This window comes from Amblyomma mixtum, chromosome 10 (genome assembly GCF_055824585.1).
Source record: "Amblyomma mixtum isolate Tamu chromosome 10, ASM5582458v1, whole genome shotgun sequence".
Taxonomy (NCBI): domain Eukaryota; kingdom Metazoa; phylum Arthropoda; class Arachnida; order Ixodida; family Ixodidae; genus Amblyomma; species Amblyomma mixtum.
Genome location: NC_143021.1, coordinates 98,201,714 through 98,218,298, shown reverse-complemented (window position 1 = coordinate 98,218,298; position 16,585 = coordinate 98,201,714). Strand labels below are relative to the sequence as shown.

At 45.2% G+C, this 16,585-nt stretch overlaps 1 protein-coding gene across 1 annotated transcript; it reads right to left on the bottom strand.

Moving 5' to 3' along the window:
- Window positions 1–11,587: 11,587 nt before the first annotated feature.
- On the bottom strand, window positions 11,588–16,067 carry LOC149326503 (uncharacterized). Its single transcript, XM_089564597.1, has 3 exons — window positions 15,984–16,067; window positions 13,941–14,100; window positions 11,588–11,928 (listed from the first exon to the last, which is right to left on the bottom strand). The coding sequence occupies exons 1-3, from the start codon at window positions 16,032–16,034 to the stop codon at window positions 11,588–11,590; spliced, it is 552 nt and encodes a 183-aa protein (XP_089420723.1). The 5' UTR covers window positions 16,035–16,067.
- Between the last annotated feature and the right edge of the window lie 518 nt (window positions 16,068–16,585).

The following is a 16,585-nucleotide window of genomic DNA, read 5'->3' as shown; positions in this document are numbered from 1 at the left end:
GGTATCCTCGGTGTTGATCCAGTCTGCGTGTCTTATGTTGCGAGTCAAGGTCAGGTCCGGGCATGTGTCTCGGGTCACCGAGTTGCCTACGCGAGTAGGAAATGCCGGGTCGGTGTGGAGGGTGAGGCCCAGTGTGGGCGCCAACTCCGCCAGCATGCGTCCGCGCACTTCCTCCTTACGATAGCCCCATAGCTGGCGAGGGGTGTTGAAATCGCCCACAATCAGCAGGGGGTCGCGACCCGCCTCTTTAAGTGCACGGCTAAAGAGGTCCGCGAAGGTCACTCGCTTCAGTTTCGGGGAGCAGCATACATTAAGTACGTGCAAGGGAGGATCCGATCGGCGAAGGGGAAGGATCCTTCCCATGGCGTACGAGTACGGTATGTTGAGATCGAGGTCAATTTCGGTGGCTGTGTACGACTTGTGTACGAGGAGACACGACGAGGGGTCTCGCTGGAACGTCACATAGTTAGTCAATTTCGCCGCCGCTCCTGGCTCCTGCAGGGCGACCACGGCGGGTAAAGCCTCGAAAGTTTCTAAGTAGAGGCGCAGGTTCGCGCGTTTCTGGCGAGCCTTGAAGCCTCTGCAATTCCATTGCGTTACGGTTACCAACGTGTGTGTTTTCGGAGGTGGGGAACGCTTGTTAGGCCGTGCCGCCATCATTAGGATTGGAGGTGAGAGACGGGGGCTGATTGGACTCTGGCGTACAACTAGCACTGGGTGGGGGTGCGGGGTTGGAGTCCTGCGATGCCGCGTCTCCGGGATTGCAGATAATTTTCTTGTGCGTATTGAAGGCTCGGATCCCCTCGAACTGCCGACTGATTCGGGTGGTTTTCGATTTCATGCAGCGGCTTATGGCTGCAGGGACCGATGACGAGCATTTGGACTCCATGCAGTTCATAGCCGTTTCTACCATTTTCTGAAGCTGGGTGGTGAGGCGCGCCTCCATCGCGGCCATTGCCGACGCGAACGCGGGCGGCAGTTCGGGCTCACTCTCCATGGCGTCGGGACTCGGGATAGCCGTCGCGGCAGCTAGCTTTTCTTCCAAATTTTGAATTTTGGCGAGCAGTTGCCCGATCTGTGCTCTAAGCTGCTCATTTTGTCTGCGGCTTTCGACATCTACGCCGTAAACGATGTTTAACGTGCACCGACATCGCACAGCACACGGACGCCTTTTGCGTTACGCCTCCATCGAAACGCGGCCGCCGAGTACGGGTTCATGCCGGGTACTGCGGCTCTGTAGACGAGCCGGAATGGCTATGGCGCTCATCTCCTGAACAGAAAGACGCCGTTCGTTCCCGGCTGTGGTGGTCGAATTTCGATAGAGGCGAAATTCTAGAGGCCCGAGTAGTTTGCAATGCCAGTGCACGTTAAAGAACTCCAGATGGTCGAATTTTCTGGAGCCATTCACTGTGGCGTTCCTCATATCCTCAGTCGCTCGGGACGTAAAAGCCGCATAAGCCAAGGCAGCTGCGTGGTGCATTCCTTCAGCATACGGTGTTAGCCACAACCTGGAGCTCATATTTCCTTTCCTTTTTGACTGGTGCGCACGACAAATCCGATAAAGTTATTGAAATGAAGGCATATAGGTCGGCTAAAATTCTTCAGGGAAGAGCTGCCTTAAACCTGAGAGCAGTTGCCGATCGTTGCAGCTTGAAAGGGTGATTACAAAGAAAAGTTCTGAATACTTTATTTTCATCAGCCTGTGAAAGACGTTAACACACAGAACCCTAGCCTTTTTGGCTGCCTAGCTATTTGTAATAAATGTGCGATCTGCTGCAACGTAGCCTGCAGTTGGCCACCCACTAGTACCATTCTGAACCCAAGGTGGACTGCTACCATGACATTTAGACTGTCTCAACCAGACTGTACCATGACTCAACCTAGAGCAAAAAAAGATAATATTATAATACCTGATTTAAAGAGTTAGGCATAAGACTCCTGATTTTCCAGATGCGCCTAGTTATTAACGCGAATTCATCTTTTAATTTATTAATATACGTAGTCTATTAAAGCTCTTCGCTGAACCATACGCCCTAAAATTTCGTTCTTTGACCTATTCTAGGAGAATTTCATTACACGCTATGTTTATGGTTGTATAGTCGAGCCTATTTATGGGCTTCAATATTGTGCACTCTCTTTAAATGTATTTAGACTAAAGTTCTTTTTTAGAAGCCATCCTGATAATTTAAGTAAGTATTCATTAGCGGCTTTTTCCAAGCTTGCTTTGTTTGCTCGAGTGAAGAAGAGATAGGTGTCGCGGAATATAAAGCTACGTCAGTAAAGCCAGCATGGAGGTGGTATAAATTATGTATAATAGGAATAAAAATGGCCCTAAAATCGATACCTGCGGTACACCGTATAGAATTTACATTTTACTGGAGGATATGCTATTAATGTCAACATGGTCGTAACGACCACATACACAACTTCAAATTAAATTGAGTGCTCTTCCTCGTACGCCGTGCAATTAAAGTTTTGTATCGAAATATTGTGGTGTACAGTGTCGAACGCTTTTCTACGCCTGAAAATAAAAGTAGGGTGAAAAGATTATGTTCAATAATTTCTACAATATTTTATTTACTATGAATCACAGCCATTTCCGTTGATATTTTCTTTTGGAACCCGTACTGGGCAGGTGTAATAATTCAAAGCTCCTCAAAAAAAATTACGAGTAACTTTAGCGGCTAAAGTGGTGAAAGGCGAACGCCTGAGAGCTGCATTCTTCTATGCAATTGTTCACTGCACATTTTTTTGGTTCATTAATTAACTGCCAATTAATGACGCTTAAGCTTCGCCTTTAGGAGTGGAACGCGACAGCGTGTTGTAGCGCTGCCACAGAGTCCAAAGAACGCCACCACCCGTTCGGCGCGATGCGTTGCCCTTTGAACGCAACGCTTTTTGAGGAAAGGAAATGGGGCTGTAATTCTCTGTCATCTCGGTGGACACCTGAGCCGCACCGTACAGGAAGGCAGGTAGTGAAAGTGAAAGAAGAAAGAGGGGCCGTAATGAAGAAAATGAAAATTGTATTTGAGGAAAGGAAATTACGCAATAACTGTCTCACATATCTCAGTAGACACTAGTCGAAAATTGTATTTGAGGAAAGGAAGTTGCGCCGTAACTGTCTCACATATTTCGGTGGACAGCCGTCAAAATTCGCGCGCGGTGACGTCACGACAATTTGGACCAATCTGAAACGCGGACAAATACGCCTTGCTCGTTGGTAATTTGGTTTTTGGGGAAAGGAAATGTATCTGTCTCTCATATTTCGGTGGACACCTAAACCTCGCCGTAACGGGAAAGGAGGAAGAAGGGAGTGAACGAAGACACCGTATTCACTAGACGCACCTTTGTTTATTCCAAACCATCGAGCTGGCATGGCGGAGTGGTAGCGTGCTCGACTCGCACTCTGGAGACCGGGGTTCGATTCCCAAGCTCGGCCAATTTCTTACTCGGTTTTATTTATTTATCTGGTCTGACTAGAAAGGTTAATTAGACTAACTGGTTAGGTAAGCAATTAACTAAACTCAGTCAAAATTACTTGGAGCATCACTATACGATCCCTTTAATTGGTTGCATGGTTAGTAGCCAAAGTACAGCTGGCCCCGTTTGAAATTCGCGCACTGTGACGTCATGACTGTTTCGACCAATTGAAAAGCGTGAAATTTCTGTCGACAACTCCTGCTTACAACAATGAGGTATTAAAGGCTTCCGCCTTAAAAAGGACACGAGCCGATCACTTATAGCTCTTTCAAATATCTTCGAAAACGCTGGAAGGATAGAAATCGACCGATAGGTATTGATGTGTAATACACCCGCACCTACATACACGGGTGTGACTTTGGCAACATTTCGTTCTTCAGGATAATCTCCAGCCTGAAGCATCGCATTATTAATATGCGCTAGTATTAGGCTAACAATAGGTGCCATGTATTTCAGTTGCAATTCTTTTATTTCATCCTTTCCACCTGTTTCACGATATTTAGTTACCCAATTTCTGTCTCAGTTTCAGCAGAAGTTGATGGCAAAAGCATAATAGATTCCAGCAGGGTATGTCCTTGCGGGCAGTTTTCCTTGCGGGCAGTTTTCGGTGCACATATTTTGCCCGAAGTGAACATTCATTTTATCGGCCAGTTCCTGCCCATTCCTATGCTTGTTGTCATTTGTTATTTCTTGCACAGCATCACAATCCTGCTTTCTGCTCATAAGGCAGTTAATCAAGTACCATGTTTTTTCTCTTTTGCGTTGGTCTGGACAAACTTGTTCTCATAAAATTCAGATTTTGCTTTTTAAGGTCCGAGTTCAGTCTACAGTCTATTCCTGATCTTTTTGTACTCCACAAGCAAAGCGGGATCACTATTCTTTCTAGCATTAAAGATTTTATTCCTTTCTTTCATTCTTTTGTATAGATGTTCGGTTACCCATGGCTTGGGTAACCCAGCCCGATCAAAACTCACGACAGAATTTTGTGTCGCGCATCCCTCGCGCCACGATCTTTTGTGTCGCGAGACAGGCTTTTTTGTCGTGTATTGTGTCGTGCGAGAGGTTCGTTTCGTGGGTTCTTCCGCGCAACAAAGGTGTTTGCAGTGGGTCCTGTCGCGCGACAGATACCTTTCCTGTGTTTTGTCGTGCGAAGGACGCGCCCGTCGCAAGATTTATCGCGCGACAGCATTCTGTCGCAGGTATTGTTGTGCGACAGAAATAGTCGTGTCGCGCGACAAAGACTGCGCGCACCGACAGAGTTGCCTGTCGTGGGATTAGTCCCGCGAGAGACTTCAAAACGCCTATCTTCACGCGTCAACAGTGCCTGGCGTGCTGTCTGTAACACGACGCAACAGCCTCTCGTGGCCTCTGTCGCGCGACAGATTTATGTCTAGGGATGGTCGTGCGATAGATCCATTTCAAGAGTAATTCTGTTTTACTACATAATTTTTGGTAATACCACCGCGCCGTCGTGTTTAAGCGATTGACTTAAATTGGACAATAGCGTGTTAAAGCGCGTTCACACCGGCCGCGGAGACGATGCGTGTTGTGTCTTGGGAGACACTGTAACCGAGGTGTAACAAGAACTCAGGTTTATTGTCAGCCGGCCGTCAGACCGCGCGTCCCGCTGGTAGAACGACTGTCCGTGCAAGCCAACACGCATGTGCTTATATCGAGATAGAGACAGGCGCGGGGGCGGTGCCCAAATATCGGCACGTGGCAGTGAGTTCGCTGTTTGCTTATCGTGATACAAACACTACATTTCCTCTTCCCTACACGATGCATGCTCTCATTACACATGGTTGACATTTATTAGAAACGGTTAGTTGTTATACAGAAATAACCGAAACAAGTTAACGGTTCAAACTCTAGTTCCAAATGTTGGTTGGCAAAATCACGGCCCTGGTGTGTACCGATCCCGGGGACATCTTTCCCTTGTCGGATACCGACGTCTTGTTGAGGCTTCATGGCCCCTGTCGCCAGGAGAAGACCCCGAGTCGTGATCGATGTCTTCGGAACGGAGGGCTTCCGTCGATACTCCTCCTCCTGCGGCAATCGCCCCTGGATCTTCCTCAGCTGTGCCCGCTGGTTGTTTCTGTGGCTGCATGGCACTCTGTTCATCAATACCCGTCGATTATCCAGATGGTTGCCACGGCTGCCAGGAGTCCTCGCCATGGCGCCACAACCGTGGTCGGCGGACGTTGCCTCCGGGTCTTCCTGCCATGTGGGTATGTGGTCTTGATGCCTTTTCCATTCCATGACCCCACGTGGTGTTGTCACTTGTAGCACATAAGACACTGGCCCTGAGCGTGACGTCACCGTTGCCTTTAACCATTTTCGACCTTCTCTACAGTTCCTCACAAACACTTTGTCCCCAACGACAAAGCTTCTCTGAAGTTCTCTTCGACTGCGAGTTTGTCGTAACTGCTTTTGCTCGACCACTGAACGCGTACTAGGCTTAAGTAAATCGAGTCGAGTTCTGAGAGGTCACCCGATCAAAAGCGAAGCCGAAGATTGCTGGGTGGTTGCGTGTGGTGTATTCCTGTACGCTAGAAGGAAACCAGCACGCATGTGCTTATATCGAGATACAGACAGGTGAGGGGACGGTGCCCATATACAGGCACGTGGCCTTTTAGTTCGCCGTTTGCCTATCGTGAAACAAACACTACATTACCAAGACTCATTCCAGTGTCATACTAACTCCTATAATTCGGCAATCACTTTCAACAGTACAGATACTATACGGGTAGAACATTGGAAAAGTTATCCCAATTTTCATATCCGGTGACCGAACTGTTGTTCCTAGCTATCGACTAATGTCGCTGGTATGTATATCTTGCAAACTTCTCGAACACATCATTGCATCTAACACGGCACTACATTTAGAAGGCAACGGTTTCTTCTTTTCAAAGCAACACGGGTTGAGAAAACGGTTACCATGTGAGACAAACTACTTGCGTTTACTAATGAGCTGCTTCAAGGTATGGACCCTAATCTTCAAATCGACTGTATATTCCTCGACTGTGCTAAAGCCTTCGACCGCGTTCCACACTGTCGTTGAATAGCGGAACTCTCATCCTTGCGTCTCGATTCATTAACAATTTTTTGGACAAGAATATTTTTATAATTTCGCAAACAAAACACATCTACTGATAACCATTCATCCCCTTTAATTGATGTAACATCAGGCGTACCGCAAAATCGTGTAATAGGCACGTTACTGTTTCTCATTTCCATCAATGAGCTGAAGTTAGGCATTACCTCAACACACAGAGTGTTTGCTGAAGATTGCGTTATGTATCGCTAAATCCGCTGTGTTAATGACCACATCGCTCTTCAAGAAGATCTACACCGCAATAATAAATGGTGCGCATCATGGAAAATGTCCCTCAACAATGATAAATGCCAGTTAATGACATTTAGCTGTAAACGGTCTAATTACCTTTTCACTTACTCGCTTAACCAGAGTCCAGTCCCCCTTGTGTCGTCATACAAGTACCTTGGCGTCCACTTTTTACCTAATATCTAATGGAAAACCGCATAGAAAAAAATACTGCCAAAGCTAACGGTACATTGGGTTATTTAGAACGTAACCTCAGAGGTACACATTCTACCACACGGCAGCTCGCATATTAAATATTTGTCCGCCCACAACCTAAATACGCATCTTCGATTTCGTCACCCCACCAACCCAACTTCATTTCATAGAGCGTGTACACAGTCGCGCCGCTCGCATTATTGCCCGAAACTATTGCCGACATTCCCGCATAACTAACGATAAGGCGTCATTATCGCTTCCATCTTTAGAATCTCGCAGAATAATTTCACTTATCAGCCTCTTCCATGAAATTGTGTACAGCCATCACTCCTTCACACTACCTCTTAGAAAACCGGTACGCAGATCTCACCGATTCATTAATAACCTCCGTTTTATACGCACTTCGGAATGGACCACCGCATTCGACTTATCAGCCCTAACCAATGCAATCAGTTATTGGAAGAGGCTTCCTCACAATATTGTTCGCATCTAAGATTTTGCTATTTTCAAAAAAAAAACAAAAATATGCAGCCTTTTCTTCTTAAGTGTTTTGTGCAGTGTGTCAATTTAGTTCTATTTTCTGGTTGGTTGCCTGCTCTCGCGTAATGACGTTAAAAGAACCATCTTCTACTTGCTTCTGTTTCGCAGCCCAGTTATGTATCCTCCCTCACATAATAATCCAGTCAGGGTCCATGAGTATGTGAACAAATAAATAAGTATTGCTAAATCGCGAAATCAAACTTATGTTGTTATCTATCTGTACGTAAAGCTCGAACGTTTACAGGTTAAGTAAAAAGGAGACACGTATTGCAATGTAAAAACCACATGGCACTACGCTTCAGCTTTTTGTTCCTGTTTTTGCTGTCCTCTGCATCCTCTAGTTTAACACATAATTCATCACACCGTGGCTCTCATTGCAAGCGGAGTCAACCCCTTTTGTTGCATTTAGAGAGGGTTCATTCATAGTGCAAACGGTGTCATAGTATCCGGTTCTTTTTGCACCTCCCGTTCAGAATTATCGCACTCCAATTGTAAATATGAGGCAACAGTAAAGTATTGTGACATAAAGTTATCGAAATATTGTATGAAATAGTTCATTCTTCCGATGCGTTGCAATATCATTTCTTTAAAGATATGTGCATTGCTTGAGTCGAGTAGTTAAAGCTGGCATTTAAAAGCAATGCGTAACGTGAGAAGCTGGGCTAAATGGTACGTATTCATGGCTCTAAAGCTAAAAAAAAAAACAAAGAGGCCGAGAAGAAGGCGATAACACAAAACAAGCGTTCGTGTTGGGCTTCCTCCTTCTTATCTGCTGTCTTCCTCTTTTTTGTGCTGGTCACGATTTCGATGATAGCAGGAACGTTAATAGCGAACAGAATGCATGCCTGCCGAGGGGGAAATCAAATCTGCGGAGATATTGACTGCCGTCGTGAAAGCTTAATGTTATACTTGATGCGAAACATTTAATAGCAAAAAAAAAGCCACTCTTTCTTCAGTAACACATTATTCGGCATCTATTCAATAAAAGAAAAGTAGTGGAGCGGCATAAAAACAATGCATTTTTGCTTACTCGTGCTCATGTATGTTGCACTGCTGCGGTCTTCCTGTTTTTCAAAAACATATGCAGCGCGTCAAGTCGCTGCTGATTTGTGGGATGACTCGAGGTCACTTCAATTCTCTGGCATAGCGTTTATGGCTTCCGTTAACTCTTACCTCCTTCCTCTTGCAGGGCTAAAGGGAAAATATAAATATCTATTATATTTAACTGCAACGTCGCTGGTGTCGCAAGTAGTTATCTCGGGAACCGGAGCTGGTCTTCGGCGTTTAAGGGCAGTCTGTGCTCCTTTTATAGCCATTATTCTTGATGGAACGTAACATTGTAACGTCTGTAAGTAAAATGATACGGGAAAAAACTGTGCTTTTTGAAAGATGCAGTACCACTGGAACGCATGCGGAGCACGTCTTGGTTGATTGAATATTTCCCGCAGGAAACCAAAGTGTCTTCGTCACAGCTATTCGGTGCGCAGATTCCGTTTCCCTTACTACGGCGGATATTGGCGCAAGTCTCCCATTAGCTGGAGATGGAGCCGTGGTGCTGCCGCGAGCACAGAGTGGCAGTTAGCGGGTGTCGTTAGCATGATAGTGCTTGTTCTTCAAATAAATAAAGCAGCTGTCCTAAATTTGGAATCGCCAACAGGAATGCTTTTTCAAGTACTGTGGTATCTTGCAAGCACTCTTAATACTTACGTTCATATAAAAACATAACAAAACATGCCTTCGATAGCAGCTTTTAATTTGCCTCACCGTGCTTGCTCTATCCGTAGCATCTGAAGTCGGAGCTTACTTTAGTAGTGTTGTCTCTCGAAAATAAAACCTGAAAACTGGACTTGTGGGTGTTGCCTTCGACTTATACTTTTATTCTACACCGTCGCGATATCCGTTCCGCTTAGTCTTCATGGCCTTACCTTAAAGGCAAAACATCATGTCTCAGTATGCCTTCACCGAATCCTGTGGTACTAAAGCATTTCCCGTAATACATTTCTCTTTAATCGATGCTTATCCGGAACTACATTATAAAGATCAAAGAACACTTCTCTAGAGCTCTATGCTCTGCGGTACAACTAATAGTGAATTCTTTGTGCAGCTGCTATCTTAAGGGTATTGTGCTCGTGGCTTTCTTGTATTTTGATGAAGTCTGGTTCGATCTAAAGGCTTTTTCATAAAAGGCTGCAGCGGTAGTAGTAGAAGACCTTTATTCGACCGTAATTTACAGGCCGAGCATGTCGACCGCCTGGGCGACCAGAAGTCGCTGTTCTTCCCCTTCAGCGCAAAGTCAGTCGAGCCAGGTGGTGATGTATAGAGAAGGTGGGGGCAAGGAACCCGGCTGCTGAGCAGCCAGGCAATACAGGAGGTAATTGGCCAGGTCCGCATAGAAACAGGGCAGTTGGGACAGGAAGTGTCCGATTGATAGTGGGCGAGAAAGAGGCGGGACAGGATGATTGCTGCATTAATCCGGATGTGCCGAATAATCGCTTTCTTTGGCACATCCAGATGAATGCAGCAGATGAATGCAGCCTCTGACACCGTGAATGATGAATGAGCGGGAGGGTAAAGGCGTTTGTCGAGGCGGAGCTCGAGGTAGACCTCTTTTATGGTGCGGCGAAGGGCGAGTATTCCACCGTCCTCCGACTGCTTGGACCAGGGGATCAACGGTGCCCGGAAAAGTGTGTCGCAGGCTAGCTGATGGGCCAGCTATTTGCCGTCGATCCCTTAATGCCGAAGTACCCAGCGGAGGAAAACGGTGGAAGGCTGCAATGCGGAGACCGCTCGTTCGACCTCCTGTTGGAGAGAAGGGGTTAGGGTGTGTTTCTGTAAGTGGTGTATACCCAGGCAGCACAACAACATTGGCCGAACTTCGGGCAAGTGTTGGCAAAACTTGGCACGAACATCGGTCCTGCACTGGCATTTGGGCCGAGCGCTACCACTTTACACATTGGCCCTACTTTCATGCCAGTTTTGGGCCAACGCTCGGCCGATCAAGCGGCCAACGCAGTCCCGATGTTCGTTCTGCAGCATGGGCCAGCAAAGGTCTCATACTGGCATCCAACTTTCAAACATTGGTAGCCAGCTTTCGAATAATGGTTTCCAGCTTTCGAATAATGGCATCCAGCTTTCGAATAATGGTTTCCAGCTTTCGAAAGATGGCATCCAGCTTTCAAACTCTGGCACATGCAATTAACCCACTCGCCAATGACCGGCACTGTGGATGGATGTACATACATACCATTCTACCTGGCAAATATTCATAAATGAGGGTGCGAAAGAATTCCAGAAAAAAAGACCCGTTTATTGCTTTGACCGAGGCAGCACGCCAGCATTGTACCAACAATGGCTCATTGTTGGAATACATTCGCATCAATATTGGGCTGGCATTGGCATAGGAGCACATTACTACATTTTCCAACCTTGGCCCATACTTCATACCAAGATTGTCCCATTGTTCAGCCATTCTGGCACTGCCAGTATGGGCATATCACTGGCCTATCCACTCATACTTCATTGGTCCTGCGAGTATTGGTCCAATGTTCAGCCATGCTGGTACTACCAATACGTACTGAATATCAGCTATTCCATTGATGTCCCATTGTTGATGCCAATATTAGTCCTATGGATAGCCATTCTGGCCCTACCAATATGTACTGAAAACAGGCTACTCCATTCATATACTCCATTCATATCAGTACCATTCATATCATACCATTCATTCATATCACTGTTGATGCCAAGATTGATACGTTCAGCCATTTGGCACTCTCAATGCAGACTAAGCACAGGCTTTTCCATTCATGACAGCGCACACAACCTGTCACATCAATGGCTTAAAGATTGGCATGCCACTGCCCTTTTCTATTTACTACTCGCCAGTAAAGCCTATTATAATTTTCATCTTCAGTGGCCAACATTAATGCAAATGTTCACTCGTAAACAACCATGCAAATATTCATAAAATGAGACAACCAAAGTATTCATGAAAAGAACATTTATTCTATGAAAAAAGTCCAAATGGAATTAATCGTTACCGGGAAGTGTGGTGGCAGGTGCTGTGCGGATGGGTGGCGGCAGGGGCTGTGGGATAGTGGCAGGGGCTGTGGGGTAAGAGGGGGCAGGGGCTGTAGGGAGGGAGGGCCCTCGGGGTGCTGAAGAGGCCAGGGGATTTGGAAGCACACATGCAGCCACAGTGCAGGGGGCTGTCCCCGCACTCGAAGGTGGCGTGCTTAGTTGGAAGGGGGAGAAGGCTTCGGCAAAGCGCCTCTTCCTTCCACCCCCCCTGTCACATGAACCGGGCAGCCACCTGCGAATAAACCCCTGTGCCTCCGATGCATCAATGTTCATTTTTTCGCAAATGGCGTCTGCACAGGAAAAGTGAACAAAGAAAATAAACATTATTTCCAGGCACACACAAATCACGTCCATCATTTTAGAAAAATATAGAAAATAAATTCCAGGAAATGGCTAATGAAAAATGCTGTACTGAAGGGCTTCAGATTAATTTTGGCCACCTGGAGTTCTTAATTTAAGATGCACCGACATCACTTAGCCCACGTGCTTCTTTGCATTTAGCCTCCAGAGCAATGCAGCTACTATGGATGGTGTTTGATCCCTCACTTGGAATCAGTAGCTGAGCACCTGAGCCAGGACATCAGGTAAAAAATGTAGTAAACAGATATACTATTACATGCCTCATAATCAAGGCAACATAAAAAACCTGGACACAACTAAACAACGAAGTAAAGAATCACTAGAGGGGCCACAATCCATTGACACTGACGTCTCGTTGCGATTGACCACCTTGCACCTGCTAAGTGGCATCATAGATGCCTATAAATAGAAGGCAAGTGACTGCAGCTTCTATTACACACCGCAGGTTCGAAGGGCATTTTCAGCTCCAATAAGCTTTCCAAACAATGAAAATAAAACTGTGAAGGCATGTTAAAGAGAACATGAAAAACTATTTACTAAAGCTAGAAAATGCACACAATTGCTATTCCATCAGTTCACTCTGCAAAGCAAGAATTTTTAGGCTAGCTTCATTAACACCGAAGATATTGGCGATCAAAAAAGATGATCCTGTCCCCTCAACTCAGAGCACCCCATTGGGCAAGAAAAGCTAAAGAAAACAGGTTGTGACATGTACCACCTCACCCAGCCTGTGTTTCTTGAGCGCACCCAGTGAGGGTGCACCCAGAAATCCCAGCTGACGTCAACTGGAAGGGGGTACAAAAAGCGTGGTGAGGTGTCACCAGTGGTCACCAGAAGCACTTTTTAAGAATTTGTGAATTACAGCTAGGGCCCATGCAGAGCTTTTTAAATATCACTCATATTCACACAGAGCACTTCTATAAATCTGTTGCATCAAAATATTACCATAAATGTGGAGCAACTTGCAAGAAAACTGCTGGTTAGAATAGGTTACAGCAAGAAAGATTATTATTTGGACCACATAATTAGCACCTCAACTGAGTTCAAAATTCTTGGCCTGTCTATCTGTGCAATTACATCTGCAGCTAGATAATGCTTTATAAAGAATGCATACACAATTGGGAAAATGCATGGTGTAGACTATATGAGCAGCAGAGTTCACAGAAAAACGTGGTCATGTCATTCATGTGAATGGCCACACAATTCTGCTGCTGGAAGTAAATTTTAGCTGTGGCAAGAGGTGGCAGCCTTGAGACTCCCCTCAGCCAAGCCAATCGCCTCTTATTCACTTTGTTGTGAGCCCACTGTGTAGACTGAAGAAAAATGTGCAGTTATATCATGTGGGGAGCATAACTGGCACCATTGTTTAGCCCCTGCAAAAGTAACCTGTCAGTGACAAAGTGCAACTGCGTGCACTGCTTTGCAAAACATGCATGTACCATGGACGTTCATCAAAGTGAGAGGTGTTGTTTCAAGAATCCATTGTCCCTAAGGTCACACCTCTTGTATCGCACCCAGAGTTTTACTGTAGCCTGCCCCCGTCCATCTTTGTCACCAAACCACAAAATAAGCATTTGTAGGTAACGGAAACACTGACAAAGCTTTCACTAAACACAATGTTCCCTGTGCCACATAAATTGGTACAATCGTTAAGGCGCAATAAACTGTCTTTGACGCAGGTGGATAAAAAAACCTTATGGTGCACAAAGGATTATTCTACCCATTTACAAAGGCAGCAGTGAAACTGTTAAAGTAGGGAAATAATCTGTAGCACAACCTGTTGCGTCTAAAAGAAGCCTTTCACCATCGGCCTAGCTATATATGTCTACTGCTTGAAAAAGGCCCAGTATTTATTTTAACCCGCTCATGTGCCCACACTGCCGCTTCATCCGCACTTTTCAACGTTTAAAATTAAATGGCAAAAGTAATATAAGAAACATACCTGTTACCACTTTGCAAAGCTTTAAGTTTGCAAACGCTTTTTTGCCCTTCCGTCCGTGGAGGCTGTACAGCCTCTGGACCTCTACGCTCATTATCGCCGTCATGATACTCCCGCCAACTTCTTTCAATGATTTCCCGCCCAGGCGCATCAGCTGATTCCGCTGAAAGAAAATTCACATTCAAGCAATTGTTATTTGACATAAAAGAGCCTTAATGACGACTTAATAACACTGAAAGCATGTTATAAGAAAGTGTTAGTGTGGTTACTTATGAGCTCAGATGAACGGATGCAAATTTATTAGTCATGCCTAATGCAGCCTAACCTTGCTAGTAATTATACTGAAAATCTGGGACAAAGCAAAGCAAATATACGTACAGTTAGGTTGGCAAGAGCCCCTCTGTAGAAAGACTTTCTAAACAAATAACTGATTTGATCAACTTATTTTACTCATCCATGCCAGTCACCGTCACTGGAACTTTGGTGGCCCAGCTGTTTTCTCAACACTGCACCACCCAGTGGCCAGTTGCAACCAACGTCATCAGGCACAGCTATAAATGGCACACATGCTTGTGTAAGTGACTGAATGGGGTGCTTCCCAAATAGTTGACTGATTTGTTTATGTAGGTTTTTCGATATTAATGTACTAAAGTCCTACACTGTAAGTGGAAGATTCCAAGCGAAGGAATAAGTAGCAGCAACAAAAAGCCGTGCCATTTTGCCAACTGTATTTTGCTGCACCATTCGCTCTATCTATCGCTTTGTTCTAGATTCCAGAAAAAAATTCTCACATCACCCAAAACTGCTTGATGGGATAGCCAATAAGCTTGCCATCCATGCTTCCAGTTTTTCTAAATTGTTCTTCTTTCATGCACGTGCTCAGTCTGATCATTGCCACTACACTGTACAAAGAGGAAGCCATTCTTGCCATGGCCACAAAATAGTTTGGCTCTGCCTGCCACTGATCTACGCAGTGGAGCACTCGTGACAGCCTTGGAAATAAGAGAACCTTGTAGCGTGTTCCAATCGGCAATATGAAGCAACTCCATGAATTCACGTTTTCGCTCCTGTCAAACAAGGTGAAATCTTTGGATCTGTGCAGCGAGCTTAATTGCACAAATCCAAAATTCCGAGGCCAGAAAGGAAGTGGCAAATATCTGCATCTGTAGATCGCCAACTAGAACACACCATTAGAATGTGAGAAGAAAGGATCTTCTTGCCTTAAAAATCTTCTTGCATTTTGAATGTTCCACTATATGGATGAAAAGCACACCCCTTACCTGATGGGAGTTATACATTTCCTTGCTACATCTAACCACACGCATGCAAATAAAGCAGTAAAATTAAGTACTGTAAGAAGTATGCTTACATAAAAGATTTCAGTTAGGAGTAAGAACACAAAAATAATGGCACAGTAACCTTTTCAAGATCCATCCCTTTCACACGCCATTTCAATGAGAACTTAGACATGAATCACACAGTGATTGCATGGAATGCACCTACTTTTTTAGTCACACCAACACAGCACTTTATTCCTGGAAAAATCACTTTTCAAGTTTGCCATTTCCATAGCCTCAGTTTGATTTTAAGGGAACACTTCACTCGCAACACAATGATTTCTGCACAATAAATCCTGCTGTTTCTCATGCAAAACAATGACATATATGCTTGGTCATATGAGGCATTTTATGAAATCTGTTTCATAAATAGTCAACGCACTTACAAGTGCTTCCAGAAATTTTTACAACATTGCTATGCCATAAGAAGCATCATCCCTGGCCATGAAGTCTGTCTTGGTTTGTTTTCAAGTAGTTTTAAACAGTAGTTCAATGTGGCAATTTAGGTTTACTCCACAGGAAGAAATGCTCGGGAATGTGACATCTACGGACCCAAAACTTTTGAAGAACCCCTGACCCTGCACTTTAAGCATGTAGAACACACTGAACTGACAACTAAACTTCATCCAGCACTGAAAGAATACACTTTTAAGGATAGATATCTTTTCAGTCACTAATTATTGTTTAGTAATTAAAACAACATAAATACCAAGGTAGTGGCCACAGACTCGTCTTGCACTGCAGCTTCTGCAGCCTCCATCTCGTCGACGCTGTAAGCCGGCAGCTGCAGGCTGGCCGGCACTGGGACTGGGGCTGCCGAAGCAGCCTTTGGTGTGAAAACAATACCGGCTTCTAGCCTAGCCAGCCTCTCGAGGACTTCCGCCTGGTGTTTCATGGCCAGGCGATGCTGCTCCCGCTGCTGCTGCCGTATTTCCAGCAACAGCCGTATTGCCTTCAACTGGACCGCTGAAAAAAAGATTTTTAGTCAGGGCAGGCTCCCCATTGGAAATTGTGATTTACTCAAGAAACCAAACTAAGCAATGAGCAAGGCAGCAACATGCTGCTCTGTATTAGGCCTTCTTAAATAGGAACATGGGTCTTAAAGATAAGGGTGGATGTTTGGGCGAGTTGGTTGCTCATGATGAAAAACTGTAGCGCTCGAGACAAGGACACAATGAAGACGACAACACATGCACTAACTTTCAACTGAATCTTCATTCAATGCATAAACCGCTTTTAAATACTGCGAGAGCATCATAATATCGTCCCACAAGCCCATCACACCTCAAGTCACTTTTCACATTGTTGGAG